The sequence below is a fragment of the Oncorhynchus tshawytscha genome, linkage group LG08, assembly GCF_018296145.1.
Source record: "Oncorhynchus tshawytscha isolate Ot180627B linkage group LG08, Otsh_v2.0, whole genome shotgun sequence".
Classification (NCBI taxonomy): domain Eukaryota; kingdom Metazoa; phylum Chordata; class Actinopteri; order Salmoniformes; family Salmonidae; genus Oncorhynchus; species Oncorhynchus tshawytscha.
In genome coordinates, this window is record NC_056436.1 from 41,041,440 (window position 1) to 41,058,767 (window position 17,328).

General features: G+C 40.3%; 1 protein-coding gene across 1 annotated transcript in view; it reads right to left on the minus strand.

Annotated features, from left to right (window-relative positions):
* Positions 1 to 3,646: 3,646 nt before the first annotated feature.
* LOC112256477 (SH3 and cysteine rich domain) overlaps positions 3,647 to 17,328 on the minus strand; it is a 92,471-nt gene continuing 78,789 nt past the window's right edge. Inside the window, exons 9-11 of the mRNA XM_024429766.2 lie at positions 8,257 to 8,308; positions 6,235 to 6,372; positions 3,647 to 5,440 (exon numbers count right to left, since the gene is read on the minus strand). Of these exons, the coding sequence (XP_024285534.1) occupies positions 5,342 to 5,440; positions 6,235 to 6,372; positions 8,257 to 8,308 (289 nt within the window). The 3' untranslated portion in view covers positions 3,647 to 5,341. The remainder of the gene's footprint in view (positions 5,441 to 6,234; positions 6,373 to 8,256; positions 8,309 to 17,328) is intronic.

Here is a 17,328-nt window from a genome sequence, read left to right on the forward strand (position 1 = left end):
CCACTGTCACAGTACACCATTACCCACGTACCCCAAGGCGGCTCAACTTACGCTGCCCCTATATTCAACTTACCCCATGTCAAGAGACAGCTTTTTTTGGACAAGATATGTTTTCAAAACGTATGTTTACATGAATTCTGATTACTACCAGGGATACACAACATCCAGAAATATATGTAGATATCTTTGTTAGAAATAATACCATATTTCCCTTGACGTAGTGATGCTAAATGTAAAAATTGCTGAACATACCCCACTCACCCCTACCCGGTTTGTTCTGGGGATGTCCCCAAGGATGTTTATAGGATGCACTTAGAACGTTCTGTCATGGTCACCTGGAGGTTTTTGTCTCGTTCCCGGCTTGTTCCGGAGATGTCAGCTGAACAAAACAAAAACTCTACCCACGGCACATGAACCCTAGTTTTATTACACGTGGTTAAATTATCCGCCCAGATACTAGAAGGTTGAGTCATACCATTAGACTCTTATATTATTGGACAACTGAGGGAAATGGACCAAGTGGATAGAATGGACGAGGGCATTGTAAGACAAACAGGCATCATGTTGAGCTACAGGAGAGTTATGATTGTTTGAGGGGCCAGCTGTTGAAGGATACCAGCCAGGAGGCCAATGCCAGTTTTCACAACGGGCACTGACACACAGCTCATTGGCATGACAACTGGGAGAGTGTGAGTTATTAACGTCAGCCTCGTGTTCATTCAACGACTTAAACGACTCTATGGGGAACCTCAGTTAAGCTACAACCTGCAACTCTTAATATAATCCTCAACACACTTTTGGGGCAACTTCCACTACTCATTTCATAGGTCAGTGATTTATTAATAGTTGTATATAAATCCGGGGGATGAATCAAATGATTGTTTTGACAAACTGTGGCACCTGGCATGCTATATACCTGTGAGGAGTCTTTTGTTGATTCAAGTATTTCTGTAACTTCGGTAGAAGGTCGTGTTGAGATGGCATACCTCAAGCATACCTGAAGCAGCCTCTTTTCGTCTTACTTTCCCCGGCAATCACACTGAGTATCTGGAGTCCAGGCATTCCTAGCTGAGGTGAAGCAATGAAGCGGCCAAGTGGGTTTTGCTGTGTCACAGCTCATTTTTGCTACAGTTTCCCTTTTGTTTTTCTGTCAGTGGCTTCCTTTTTTCATTTTAATTTTGCCTTCCAAAACGAGCCACGTGACAAACTACTACCACAGCCTGTCTATTATGGCTTAGAGCTAGACACGTTTTTTTTTAGCACCTCTTTCTTTCCCACGACACGCACGCACGTGCGCAAGCACACACACACACCCACCGACTCACACCCACCCACACCATTGTGCGACAAAGTGTACATTGTGTGATATATGTCAAATAAACACCCGTTGGATTCACCAAGCTGGGTAGCACTTTTGTTCATGCTGCAACACTCTAAATGCTAAATGTTGCCAGTGCAATACAGGCTCATGTCAGGCCAACACCAATGTAGGATGTCATGACAAAGACAGAGAACAGGGGGAGCAAGACAAGGGCACGTCTTTAGAACGGTTTCTGCCTCCTGACAAAATAATAATCCAGCACTCACAGCCACCATACTTCTGAACAGCTGCCTAATGGGGCAACTGAACCTGAGAGGTGCAGTAAAACCATCTCCTAATAATGGACCTCATGGTTTATCCTCTGCTGCAGTCAAGGTCGAGGGGACTGAACATGAGCAGAGTGGTTTCCTAACGTGTGCACCGGATTGGAAAGTGTCAGAAAAGAGTTAATACCACTTCACCCTGAAGTAACATTCTTCAGATTGACTGTCACAGTTATTTTTTGGAATTACTGCCACACAACTCGGACACCCATGCATACCCCACAAGACATGCCATCAGAGGTCTCTTCACAGTCCCCAAGTCCAAAACAGACTATGTGAGGCGCACAGTACTACATAGAGACATGACTACAGTACATGGAACTATTTCACATCAAGTAAATAATGCCAGCAGTAAAATTAGATAAAAAAAACAGATAAAAATACACCTTATGGAACAACGGGGACTGTGAAGCAACATAAACACATGCATTCAAATTCACGGTAACATACGCACTGTATACACATGTACACATGGATTTTGTGTTATAGATATGTGGTAGTAGAGTAGAGTCCTCTGTTGTATCGGCTTGCATGTTAGTGGGCACTTGTTATTAGAGGGGCCTCGTCCCTTGTATTTATTAGAGGTACACCTCGCTCTTTGTTTGGGTTATAGCCCTGTGTTTTATATATATATATATATATATATATATACACACACACACACACACACACACACACACGTGTTTGGTTTGGGTTTCGTCCCCGTCATGTTCATGACGTACGCTATTTTGGGTAGAGAAATTTTAAAAACTATTTTTGTGCCTGTCTCCTATTCATTATACGTGACAGGAAGAGTAGCTGCTGCCTTGGCATCAGCTAATGGGGATAAATAAATACAAATACAATTTTTTTTGGTATTTTAACTAGGTTAGTCAAGAACAAATTCTTATTTACCATGACAGCCTACCCTGGCCAAACCTGGACATTGCTGGGCCAATTGCGTGCCGCCCTATGGGACTCCCAATCACGGCTGGATGTGATAAAGCCTGGATTTGAACCAGGCTTGGCCGCTTCAAGCACTGAGATACAGTGCCTTAGACCACTGCGCCACTCAGGAGCCCTCCAAATACAGTCCCTGGGATGCTGTGATTGACATTATGAAAATACTTATAGAATCCTGCTGCATTATGTGGGAGCCACAATACAGCGGTTTTCATTAGCATACAAATCATAACAGCTTGATGGGGCGAAGATAATTTAAGTGGTCCAGTTGAGCAAATGATGAGCCAATTAGCATAAGCTAATTCACGTGTGGGTGCAAAAATTGGAGGCCCGGCTATCTGTGTGGGACTTTTATGAATAATTTGTGACAGATGTATAAAGAGGAATGAAAAACTGTATGAGTCAGTGACTTGGTGACCATATTGCTTATTGATGCTATGTATAATCATGAGAACACAATGTTCACTATGCTGTCTGTAGATGGTGCTCTTCTGCATAAAATGTGTGATCAATCTCGATTGCCATATTGCATGTAGTTAACAGTTCCAATGTGTGAGCTAATGAAAATGTCAATTATTGCATTACCAGAGATTTCAAAGGGAAATAAAGGGATTCCAATTCCCTCATAAGAAACCAGAAGAATATGGGCATCACGTTGATCTTTTCTGGTAATATTCATGCTCTACCTTTTACATAACATTGGATATACTGTCTTGTTTCTCATGTGGAAAATCTGTATGGTGCTCGAGAAGGAGATGAGGGGGATAGCAGCCTCTTTGTCACAGAGAATTTTCACCTCACCGAGTATACCAAACATTAAGAACACCTTTCTAACACTGCATTGAGTGTTCGAAGAGAAAGCTTTCGAGACCGAGTTAAGGTCAATGTGCTTTATATATTTATGTGAATACTTTCACAAAATGCTGATAATAAATTGATCAGAAATAAATGTTTGATTCTGTGCATACAATACAGTGGCCTTTGACATCCAATAAAGCCATGTTTCAGTACAGATTAGATTAGTTTAGAGACAGATTTACTAAAATACCTTTCCTTTAACAGTTCATTTATAACGATATTTTAAAACAGAAAACAAATATGCATGTGGATGAACAAGAAATCTTAAAAGAACATCTCAGCGAAGAAAAAGGAATAGCCCCGGACTGTGATAACGTTGACATTAAAAGGGATAAATAGATTTAAGTTACATCTCAACAAGCATGTCGTGATCTGACATATAATGTTCTTCAGCATTTGCTAGAAAGTTTACATTGGAATAAGGCTATAGCTATATCTGAGTGACCGTTTAGTGCAATTGGAGTAAGCATACATGAATGTAAATCAAAGCCAAAGGTCATGTAGCTCATGCTCTGAAGATACTGCATCATTTCTATACTCTAGATGTCCTATACTCCAATTAACTTGAGTTTCACTGAAATTGATTGTGATCAAATACCTTGAAATAACAGGTATGCAGATTTGATGACATACATTCAAATACAATGTATCTAACCACTTACTATAGTACATTCCCATTCTCTCTTTATCAAATCCATTATCCTTTACAAATAAAAACAAGAAACTATATATCATGACAAGCTACCTGAAGAGAACATTATCATCAGACTTCAACTAGCAAATTAGGTATTCGTTGTTTTCAAATATTCAAAGAATCTCTTTGACAGGTTTTTAGAAAGGTGTTTTCATGAGTCTGAATTTTTTATGCAAAGCTCTGTTTGTTTTTCGATGGGTAAGCAGCTAGACTAGATACATCACTAGCTAGATTTGTGCAAAAGACTACAGCACTTCTTTGAAAGAAAAAGGAATTCCTCTGATTCCGTCTGACTCCTTTGAATAACACTCCCCTTAGAATCGACACATTTCTGCTTCGTCCAATTCTTTTTGTTGTTCCTCTCCAGTGACAAAACCATTGAATTCTTTGTGTCAGAGGGTCTGATAAAATAACTCTGTCTCAGGAGAATTAGCTTTTAATTGTGAGCTAGAGCCTATCAAGGCTCAGTGGAGCCATTGTACAAGCATAGAAGAAAAAGGGATTTATGCTGTTTGTAACCTCAACCGCTTTCATCAAAGTAATGTAAATTATTATCTAGGCCTATAGGCAACTATTTGATATAGAGAACAAGTGTTTGAACATTTGGGCATTGGATAAACAGGTCATTGAAACATACTGCAGCTGACGCTAAAAAAGCAAGCATGAATTCAGTAAATTCATGCATGATGTGTCGGCTGTATTCTCCAATGGGAAGTCACACAAAGAACAAACGATGTACGGCAGTTCTTTAAATCGAACAAAATCAAACCAAAAATCCAAATCAAACCAAATTCAGTGATACAAGGAAAGAGAGTGGGGTCATTGTGACCAGAAATTCAGGTTATTTGATCCGTCTCAACATGTTCCCATTCAGACTTAAAGGAAATGGGGAAGGTTGGCTTTGACTTCTGACAAAGCCATTCCCTTAATGCCAACAGCAACATTTTGGAGTTTAGAGTCCTAGCTCAACAGAGGGCTTCCTCCATAGTCTCAGATGGCCATTTTGTAATTACAATCGTTCTCTTCGCGCCAGGGAGGTTGGCAGCTGATCAAAACTACTGTCAGAGCCATCCCTGTACACCAATGGAGTGTGCGACTGTGCCTCTCCTCCCTCCACTCTCTCCTTCTCTTCCTCTCGTCATCTCTCTCCGGCTCTTTCTATTTCTCTCTCTCTTTCTCTCTCTCTCTCTCTCTCTCTCTCTCTCAGATGTTCTCCAGGACATCACAGGGTACGTAGCCTCTCTTCTTTCCACTGGCCACTCGGATGAAGCCACTGTGTTCATCCTCACCGCTTACACAAATCTGGTGAAACAGAGACGAATACTCTCGTGATTTGGTTGCTCTCGTGTACAAGCAAAATACATTTGAACACATTCAATAAACAATGCACATTGACCCTAAGGGGCAAAGTAGCTTTAGGACCACTGTAATAAATATATAATTTCCCCCACCATATAACAATGACACCTGACTGTAATTGGCCTGATAGTCTTCAAAACAGCTGCAGAGAGGTAGTGTGAATGGCTATGTGACTGGAGAGAGCAGATGTTGCTACTCATTGGGGATCGAGGCAGAGCTAGGAGGTCACTGACTCATCTTCAAAGTGTTTGGAATGAATGCATCTCCATTTTGCGTTACTAGCCTGAACTCTCCTCTGAATCCCAAAAGGCCCCTGCAAAGCATTGTGGGAAAAGGATTTGAGACAGCAAAGCCATTTGCTATGCCAAAATGGTAATGCCATGGAAACTGCTGAGAGATGGGTGACTCCCAATTGGCCAGCTCAGGTCAATCCTTTGAAGTGAATGTTCTGGGAGTGAATCTGTGGACTGAGTGCTCAGGATTCCCATTTGCCTATGAGAATTGGTGGGAGGAGGAACTATGTCCGATGCCCACTTTTAGCTGGGGCTTGATCATGAACTGCGCCAAATAAAGTAGTACATGGAAACAATTAAGGGACTAACAATAAATATTCTTTAACAATGGATAATAACAATCATGTTTGCTTGTGTATCATTTCAAATGGGCATAAGTGGGTCCTTTTTTGTTGCAAAGTAGTTTGCCATATTTTATTTTTATATAAGAGTGGGATCACGTACCTGTCCCTCCTTCAGGGTGATCTGGCCTTGCTCCTTGCAGCCGATGAACGTCCGGTGACATCTGAACACTCTGTCCCCGGCCTTCACCTGGTGAGCAAAGGCTGCTGGGAAGAAACCAATCCTGTCCTCGATTACGCCCTGGAACCATCATCCAGATGAAATGTTATACACCATGACAGCTACTACTTATACTATCATGGCAGCAGACTTGTGCGGTGTAGTGGTTTAAGTGTAAGTACTAGGGGCACTGTAAAAATAGGACTCAAAACACCATGATTGTGTAATGAAACCATGAAAAGTAGTGCACCTAACCTAAGATCTGGTGTTTGGAGGGGGAAACCCAATGTAAGTGCTTTGATACACAGAAAGTGTTTTAAAACATATACACTACCATTCAAAAGTTTGGGGTCACATAGAAATGTCCTTGTTTTTGAAAGAAAAGCATTTTTTTACTTTACAGTATAGACATTGTTATTGTTGTAAATGACTATTGTACTGGAAACGGCAGATTTTTTATGGAACATAGGCCCATTATCAGCAATCATCACTCCTGTGCTCCAATGGCACGTTGTGTTAGCTAATCCAAGTTGATCATTTTAAAAGGCTAATTGATCATTAGAAAACCCTTTTGCAATTATGCTAGCACAGCTGAAAACTGTTGTCCTGATTAAAGAAGCAATAAAATTGGCCTTCTTTAGACTAGTTGAGTATCTGGGGCATCAGCATTTGTGGGTTGGATTACAGGCTCAAAAGGGCCAGAAACAAAGAATTTTCTTCTGAAACTCATCAGTCTATCCTTGTTCTGAGAAATGAAGGCTATTCCATGCGAGAAATTGCCAAGAAACTGAAGATCTTGTACAACGCTGTTTTCTACTCCCTTCACAGAACAGCGCAAACTGGCTCTAATCAGAAAAGAAAGAGGAGTGGGAGGCCCCGGTGCACAACTGAGCAATGGCAATGATCACAAGAGCAGCTGCTCACTGATTTGACGGGTCCAACGCAGCTCCACCTTCGACACTGCCAAAACATCCGCTATGCGGGTGCCTGCCATCGCCGGTTAACGCTTGACCTGATTGAATTTAAGCCTTCATAAAAATCAATGCCAGTCATTTCTATGATTTGTTCATTTCATTTTACCAATGAAATTCTGAATAAATCCCACTTAATATGTTGCTCAAAATGTAAGTATATTTTATGAGGATTACCAAAGATATACAAAATTGCGTGATTGAACTCATTGTAAGTCTGGATTTAATCTCCTTGCTCTTCCTATCTTGCCACATGGCTCTGTTTTTAGAGGATTGTGAGTCATTCCAAATGTTTTGACTTTATGATTCTTATACACAATGTTGTATGCATGTTTGAAGAAAGAAAAGTATACTTCTATATTAGTATTAATCAGCTTGTTGCGCTATGAGGTGTAATTGGTCATGATGAACAGATATTAAAACAGTCAGGAAAAATTACATTCAAAGATGAGACGACCCATTCCCACATTTCCAACTTTTAATTGTAGAGACAAATACAGCATCCTGCAATGTCTGCTGTAAAACCTGTAGTTATTGCTGGTACTGTAGATTGAGTACTGTGCTCAACAATGCCTACCATAATGGGTTAAACTGGCAAATGATCAGATTCATAAATCAATGTTAAACATAAAAATACTGTAATAATACTGTCATTCTGCATTAGACAGGATTTGAAACACCATTATAGTGTTTAGAAGCTATAGAGAGAGGGAACGACACCAAAGGAGAAGGCATCTAATTCTGCACTAAATACAACAAAAAGTGTTTTTAACCGTCCCTGTCAAGGTGTTGCACAACACTTGATTAAGGGGTGTTACAACACACCATGTAATGTTTCAAAACATCTCGGGATGATGTGTTTCAATACTTCAGCAAAGTTAAGGTTTCGTCTCCTTCGTGTTGGTGGCAGCTCAGTTGCCACTAGTGTTCTGGTGTTACAAAGCACTCAATTTAAACACTGTGTCTTCCAAAAGTGACACACTTTCATACATACCTTCCACCAATCATCATTGGAGTCGTCCGCCAGTACGATTCTGTCTCCGGGTCTAAATTGGAAATAAATTGCGTATTAAAAATCAATGTCACAGGAACAGCCACATACATACATTGAATGTACAAAACATTTAAGGACACCTGCTCTTTCCATGACATAGACTGACCAGGTGAAAGCTATGATCCCTTATTTATGTCACTTCTTAAATCCAATTCAATCAGTGTCGATGAAGGGGAGCAGACAGGTTAAAGAAGGATTTTTAAGCCTTGAGACAATTGAGACATGGATTGTGTATGTGTGCCATTCAGAGAGTGTAAGTGCCTTTGAACAGGGTATGGTAGTAGGTGCCAGGAGCACCGGTTTGTGCCAAGAATTGCAACGCTGCTGGGTTTTTCATGCTCAACAGTTTTCCATGTGTATGAAGAATGGTCCAGCACGCAAAGGATATCCAGCCAACTTGATACAACTGTGGGAAGCATTGGAGTTAACATGGGCCAGCATCCCTGTGGAACGCTTTTGACACCTTGTAGAGTCCATGCCCTGATGAATTGAGGCTGTTCTGAGGGCAAAATATAGGGGGAGGGTGCAACTCAATATTAGGAAGCTGTTCCTAATGTTTGGTATTCTCAGTGTATAAATCTAAAACATATTGTTATGTCAGTATAAATATTGGAGGACAAAGGACTGTTGGATATTCTGGAGTACAGAATATGGTGATTCAGACACATGCTACTGCTGTTCCCTACAGGGTAGCTGAAGTCAGTGAAAACAGCCTCTGCTGCCTCCTCACACTGTTCAATGACACTCCATTATTGTCAGTTGTCAATGGCCATACAAACGATACCTCAGTTTTCACCTATTGTTTTTTCTTCCTTAGGTGTCCTCATTGTTATCCATTCAAAGCCTATGTAAAGCCTTGACAAATATTTTTCAACCAATGAGAAACAACAGTCAGTAGAGGACTGGTACTGAAAATGCTCTTTGAGTTACTCAAAGAGAATAGAGCTCTGGTGCTCTAAATGAGATCTCATCCGACAATAAGAAAGACAAACATGAAATAATGTTGTTTCAATTACCACTTGTTGCTTCCTGAAGTCATATGCCTCTTTTAAACATGCTGTCTATTGAATTATGACTAGGGTTGCTTTTCACATAAATTGTCCATATATCCTGGTTAAAAGATTCCTGGAATTATGAGGGAATAAGCAGAAAATCTGTGAATCCTCCTACCAGGATTTTGGGAAAACATCGGAATTTGGGGAAATTTATAGGAATTTTCTTACCCTAAACAGGACTGTTTAGTTTGAACATGATACAAATTAATTAATTTTAGACGGTTTTCCTATTGAATTCTATCAATCCTTTTTACCCAAACTAATTGAGCCTCTGCAGTATGTTTAATTATGCCATAGAGACAGAAAAGCTCCCAGACACACTTGAACAGACACTGATCACAGTTTTGTTAAAACCTGGGAAAGATCCTCTGCTTTGTGGGTTGTATAGACCAATATCTTTATTGAACACTTCATATAAGATTCTTGCAAAACTCATAGCTCTTAGACTGGACAAGGTTCTTCTGGACTTGGTTGATATGGACCAATCAAGCTTTGTAAGAAACCGCTCATCTCCTGATAATATCAGACGGTTATTTAATGTTATGCATTATGTAGAGAATGACCAAGAATCTGTAGCGGCGGCTTCATTAGATGTGGAAAAAGCTTTTGACCGCATAGAATGGAACTACCTGTTTGAAGTTTTCCAGAGGATGAATATTGAACCTAAGTATGTTGGTCTGATTAGAATACTGTACAAATGTCCAGTAGCTCAGATCCTGACTAATGGAAAAATTTTCTCACAGTTCTCTCTATCACGTGGCACAAGACAGAGTTGTCCCGCTAGTCCTCTCCTTTTTTTCTTTGGCTATAGAGCCACTGGCAGAAGCTTTCATATCTCATCCATCCATCCATGGTGTTCGTATAGGTGGGCGTGAACATCTGGTCTCGCTATATACCGATGACATTTTGCCTTACCTCTCTAAACCAGAAATTTCACTCCGAGCATTAGTTGACATCCTGAAAGAATATGGGACCTTTTCAGGATATAAAATAAACCTATCGAAGAGTATAATTATGCCTTTTAACAGGGCAGCTATGCAGAACCCAATCTTAGACCAGCCGTTTCCTTGGAAACCACAGAAAATGACATAACTTGGATTGCAAATTCCTTCTGAAATTATTAAGACATATCAACTGAACTATACTTCACTTCTCAAAAAGGTTGGGGAAGAATTGGATAGATGGCGGGATTTACCAATTTCTCTTATTGGGTGGGTCAATTGTGTAAAGATGAATATATTACCAAAATTCGTGTACCTTTTTCAAACCTTGCCCTTTCCTAATCCCAAAGCTTTTTTCAAACAACTTAATAGGAAGGTTTCTTCATTTCTGTGGAAAGGGAAACCCCCCAGAGTGAAACTCACAACTTTATGCAAACCATACTCAGAAGGAGGACTTACTCTACCTGACTTCCAGTTGTATTACTGGCCATCTCAGTTAAAGGCTGTGTGGGTATGGCAAGATACAACAACAAGTTCACCCTCTTGGAGACAGATAGAGGAGGAGTGACTGACCCCTGCTACATTGGCATCTATACCTTATATTAGCCCACCTAAAGCTTTGCTAGGTCTCATAAACAACCCTTTCATTAAAAACACTTTAAATATATGGATAGAAGTCTGTAAACAAACAGAAGGGCTTAGATCTATAAATTAACAAACACCTTTCTATAATAACTCCATCTTACCCAAAGTCCTGAGAGATGGTATTACATTTTCTTGGTTCAACAAAGGAATTAAAACATTTGACAATCTCTATAGAGAAGGTGAACTACTATCCTTTCAACAACTGGCATCTCATTTTCAGTTACCTCAAACTAATTTATTCAAGTACCTACAGGTTAGGCATTACATTGCCACTCAGCAGGGAGGTAGGATTCAGCTCATGAGTAAACCTATAACTGATCAACTGTGGCTGGAGAAGAAAGGGGTAAAATGTTTCATTTCCTACATGTACTCTGGTCTTCAAGCTCTGTTGGGGAACGATGAACCTTGGAAAGCTTGCATGAAGTGGCATGATGACCTTGGTCTCATTGTTGAGGATGAGAAATGGGGAAAGCTAATTTTAGATGCTCAGTGTCTTTCATTTAACACAAGGCACAAGTTGATGCAATTCAATATTTTACATAGGGTCTACTTTACACCAGAGATACTGTATAAGATCAATTCTGAATATTCAAAATTTTGCTCTAGGTGTAAAACAGGAGTGGGCACATTTATGTATATGTTCTTGTCCTGCCCTGAACTAAGCTATTATTGGAAAGACATTATTCAGATCTTATCACAGGTCACTAATATGACGGTACCACTAGATCCTTCCCTTATACTTCTTGGAGATGATTCTGTTCTACTAGTTAATATTTGCAGCAAAACCAGATTCATTGCATTTGCAGTCATTGCAGCCAATAAATAAAGAGCTATTATATGGAAGAGTGACACTCCGCCAAGCAAGCAGACGTGGCTAAAATACCTATCTTCCTATATTCCATCTGAAAAAAGAACAAACAATTAACGCAATAAACCCTTATTACTTTCTTCATGAATGTATTATTATTATTTGTTTTTGTGTTGAATCATTTATTTTCTAGCATGGAATGTGGAGGTAATTCTGTTTCTTTTTTTTGTTGATAATCAATGAAGCTAATACCGGTAGAGTGGAGGGAGGGTGGTGTTCCTGTGTTGGGGGGGGGGGTTTTGCACGATGTGCCCCCATGTAGCATGGTGTTTTGTGTAGGTGGAAGGGGCATTATCTGTGTCATATTTTGATGATTGTTAAATTGTAACATTTAAAAAAAAAAATGCCAATAAATATATTGTACAATTTTTTATTTTTTATTATTATTTTTAAATACAGTTGATTTTGAACAATTAAGAATATAGCCAATCCGAATATGTTTGGAAACATGCTTTTAGTATTCATAATCACCATCATAATCATGTAGCAATTGGCTAATCAAAAAATGCCAAAGAAAGTTATCACAAGCCAGGTGTAAAAAGTTCACAACATGTAATGTAAAAGAGATTGAAATGTTCCCGCTTTTGATGAGGGTGCCTACATTGCGAATGTTTTATGTCCGTCTGTTGTATTGATTAAGGTCTGTATTAGAATCCTGAGACCTTGATCATGTCTAGTTTGGCTTTCATTGGAAAACATATAAAACAACACTTGGAGCAGCGGGCAACTGTACAGCAGCTAATTGTGGGCTAGGAGTCATGCTGTTCTGTGGGTATCAATTAGAGGTCGACCGATTATGATTTTTCAACGCCGATACCGATTATTGGAGGACCAAAAACCCCGATACCGATTAATCGACCGATTTAAAACACTTTAAAAAAAAATACAACAATACTGAGAACACATATTTTAACTTAATATAATACATCAATAAAATCAATTTAGCCTCAAGTAAAAAATGAAACATGTTCAATTTGGTTTAAATAATGCAAAAACAAAGTGTTGGAGAAGAAAGTAAAAGTGCAATATGTGCTATGTAAGAAGGCTAACGTTTCAGTTCCTTGCTCAGAACATGAGAACATATGAAAGCTGGTGGTTCCTTTTAACATGAGTCTTCAATATTCCAAGGTAAGAAGTTTTAGGTTGTAGTTATTATAGGAATTATAGGACTATTTCCCTCTATACCATTTGTATTTCATTAACCTTTGACTATTAGATGTTCTTATAGGCACTTTAGTATTGACAGTGTAACAGTATAACTTCCGTCCCTCTCCTCGCTCCTCCCTGGGCTCGAACCAGCAACACAACGACAACAGCCACCATCGAAGCATCGTTACCCATGCAGAGCAAGGGGAACAACTACTAGAAGGCTCAGAGCGAGTGACGTTTGAAACGCTATTAGCGTGCGCTAACTAGCTAGCCATTTCACTTCGGTTACACCAGCCTCATCTCGGGAGTTGATAGGCTTGAAGTCATAAACAGCGCAATGCTTGACGCACAACGAAGAGCTGCTGGCAAAACGCACGAAAGTGCTGTTTGAATGAATGTTTATGTGCCTGCTTCTGCCTACCACCGCTCAGTCAGACACTTAGATGCTTGTATATGCTCAGTCAGATTATATGCAACGCAGGACATGCTAGATAAACTAGTAATATCATCAACTATGTGTAGTTAACTAGTGATTATGATTGATTGTTTTTTATAAGATAAGTTTAATGCTAGCTAGCAACTTACCTTGGCTTACTGCATTCGCGTAACAGGCTCCTTGTGGAGTGCAAACAGAGAGAGGCAGGTGGTTATAGCGTTGGACTAGTTAACTGTAAGGTTGCAAGATTGGGTCCCCCGAGCTGACAATGTGAAAATGTGTCGTTCTGCCCCTGAACGAGGCAGTTAACCCACCGTTCCTAGGCCGTCATTGAAAATAAGAATGTGTTCTTAACTGACTTGCCTAGTTAAATAAAGGTATAAAAACAAAATCGGCAAATCGGTGCCCAAAAATACCAATTTCCGATTGTTATGAAAACAGTAAATCGTCCATAATTAATCGGCCATTCTGATTAATCGGTCAACCTGTAGTGTCAATACATTTCAAATTAAGTGTGGGATGATTGAAATCTTTCTGGGGATCTCACATTGGAGCGTCAAAGAGTAGACTATCAGGATTACTGAGGGAATGATGTAGTAAAATGGATACTAGGGCCAAGGGCTGTTGAGAGAGAAACCCTTATTTCGTAACAGCGAATCAAAAAGTACATTAAAAAAAGGTTTACGTTATGGTAGTCCAGACAATTGTCAGTTTACAAAAGGTTTTAGAAAATCTCAGAGACACAGAGACAGTGTCTCATAACCATCATATTGTCATCGGGTCAAATTATATTATCTTTTTTCAGTTAATGTTTGGTTTACACTCCGTGAAAAAAAGGGTACAGTTAGGGAACAGTATTGTTCCCTGGGGTACAAAAATATAAATACACATAATGTACCTTCAGAGTAATCTCACATCAAAAGTGCCTTTTCCCAAGAACACTAAGGTAACCTGCCTAAATGACTACCAATCCGTAGCACTCACGTCTGTAGCCATGAAGTGCTTTGAAAGGCTGGTCATGGCTCACATCAACACCATCATCCCGGAAACCCTAGACCCACTCCAATTTGCATACCGCTCCAATAGATCCACAGACGACGCAATCTGAATCACATTCCACACTGCCCTTTCCTTCCTGGACAAAAGGAACAACTACGTGAGAATGCTGTACATTGACTACAGCTCAGCGTTCAACATCATAGTGCCCACAAAGCTCGTCACTAAGCTAGGGGCCCTGGGACAAAACACCTCCCTCTGAAACTGGATCTTGGACTTCCTGACGGGCCACCCCCAGGTGGTAAGGGTAGGCAACAACACATCTGCCACGCTGATCCTCAACACTGGGGCCCCTCAGGGGTGGGTGCTTAGTCCCCTCCTGTACTCCCGGTTCACCCACGACTGCATGGCCAAACACGATTCCAACACCATCATTAAGTTTGCTGACGACACAACAGTGGTAGGCCTGATCACCGACAACAATGAGACAGCCTATAGGGAGGAGGTCAGAGACCTGGCAGTGTGGTGAGATGACAATGTAAGCAAGACAAAGGAGCTGATTGTGGACTACAGGAAAAAGCGGTCCATACAGACTCCTATTAACATCGATGGGGCTGTAGTGGAACGGGTCGAGAGTTTCAAGTTCCTTGGTGTCCACATCACCAACGAACTATCATGGTCCAAACACACCAAGACAGTAGTGAAGAGGGCACAACAACACCTTTTCCCCCCCAATAGACTGAAAATTTTGGGCTGGGGTCCCCAGATCCTCAAAGAATTATACAGCTGCACCATCGAGAGCATCCTGACCGGTTGCATCACCGCCTGGTATGGCAACTGCTTGGCATCTGACCTTAAGGAGCTACATAGGGTGGTGCATTCAGCGCAATACATCATTAGGACCAAGTTTCCTGACATCCAGGGCGTACAGTTGAAGTCGGAAGTTTACATACACTTAGGTTAGAGTCAATAAAACTCATTTTTCAACCACTCCACAAATTTCTTGTTTAACAAACTATAGTTTTTGCTTGGCAGTTAGGACATTTACTTTGTGCACGACACAAGTAATTTTTCCAACAATTGTTTACAGACAGATTATTACACTTATAATTCACTGTATCACAATTCCAGTGGGTCAGAAGTTTACATACACTAAGTTGACTGTGCCTTTAAACAGCTTGGCATATTCCAAAAAATGCTGTCATGGCTTCAGAAGCTTCTGATAGGCTAATTGACATAATTTGAGTCAATTGGAAGTATACCTGTGGATGTATTTCAAGGCCTACCTTCAAACTCAGTGCCTATTTGCTTGAGATTATGGGTAAATCAAAAGAAATCAGCCAGGACCTCAGAAAAAAATGTGTAGACCTCCACAAGTCTTGTTCATTCTTGGGAGCAATTTCCAAATGCCTGACGTTACTACGTTCATCTGTACAAACAATAGTACGCAAGTATTAACACCATGGGACCACACAGCTGTCATACCGCTCAGGAAGGAGACACGTTCTGTCTCCTAGAGATGAACATACTTTTATGCGAAAAGTGCAAATCTATCCCAGAACCACAGCAAAGGACCATGTGAAGGTGCTGGAGGAAACAGGTACAAAAGTATCTACAGTGGGGCAAAAAAGTATTTAGTCAGCCATCAATTGTGCAAGTTCTCCCACTTAAAAAGATGAGAGAGGCCTGTAATTTTCATCATATCATATGAATCTTTATACGGGTAAGATAGTCTAGCTAGCTACATTTTCAGATATTACACGTTTATAAGTCATTTTCCTTTCAGGTTAAAGTGTACCGTTAGCTAGGTAGATAATGTAAGATGGCTGGTTCGCTAGCTAACGTTACGTGTATGATAAGTGTAGTAATATTATTCGTATCTCAGAGCCATTTGTATTGCTAGTTATAGCCTAATGTTAGCTAGTTAACATTGAACCTGGTTGCTTAGCTACCTGCAGCTTCATGCAGGGTAGTAACGTTAGGAGTTTGGGATTATGGTTCATTGTTTAGCTAGCTAGCTACATGTCTAAACAAAAGACTCCACTATGCAAGTAACTATTTCAATAGAATGTTCATGATGTCACTGCGACAACTGTCAACAGACAGTAGTTTGTAAATTCGCTCCTGCTATCTATTCCGATTTCAGAGCACTCTCGTCTGAGGGTGCCAGAGCACAGAATAATTTACGAATTTATGAACGCCAAACACTCGTTGAATATGGCAGGTGTCAATAAACATTGGGGAAAAAAAGCCTAATTAAATTGTTGCCAGCAGCACAGTTGCAGTCACCAAAACTCTGGATAACATAAAAACAGCCTAATCAGCTTTGCTAGGGAGAGTATAATTGTCAGAGTGAGCTGTTCTCTCATTTGTGTCTGGAAGTAGCTAGCCAGCTAGCCAGCTAGCCAACGTTAGCCAGTTAGCTTGTGTGCTTGACTGCTGTTAGGTCAGAACGCTCAGATCAACCCTAGTTCTCGGCCAGAGCGTCCAGTGTGTGCTCTAAACGCTCCGAGAGCAAAAAGCTCTGAATTTACGAACCCACAGAGCACACTCTGGCACTCCAGATTACATTTACAAACACACTCATAGTATAAACCAGCCATTAGTCTTGAAATCTTTGGTTGTTTAGTACATGGCCTCTCAGGTGAATCGTTAAAGAGATGGGTGGAACTAAAGCTTAAGAGGGTGTGAACGATGCTGAATGGGTGTAGACAAAGAAGAGCTCTCCAGTAGGTGTACCAAAAAATTCAAGGGCCATTTTCACAAAAGCGATGTTTGAGGTTTATCAACTTTCAAAGTAGAATTACTTTCCCATTGTTCCTCAACTGTAGTGTACTATTTTCTAGCTATGAGTATCTACTTTTATCCAATATAAAAATGTAAAAACAGGTAACAATTTCAAAGATTGTACTGAGTTCATAA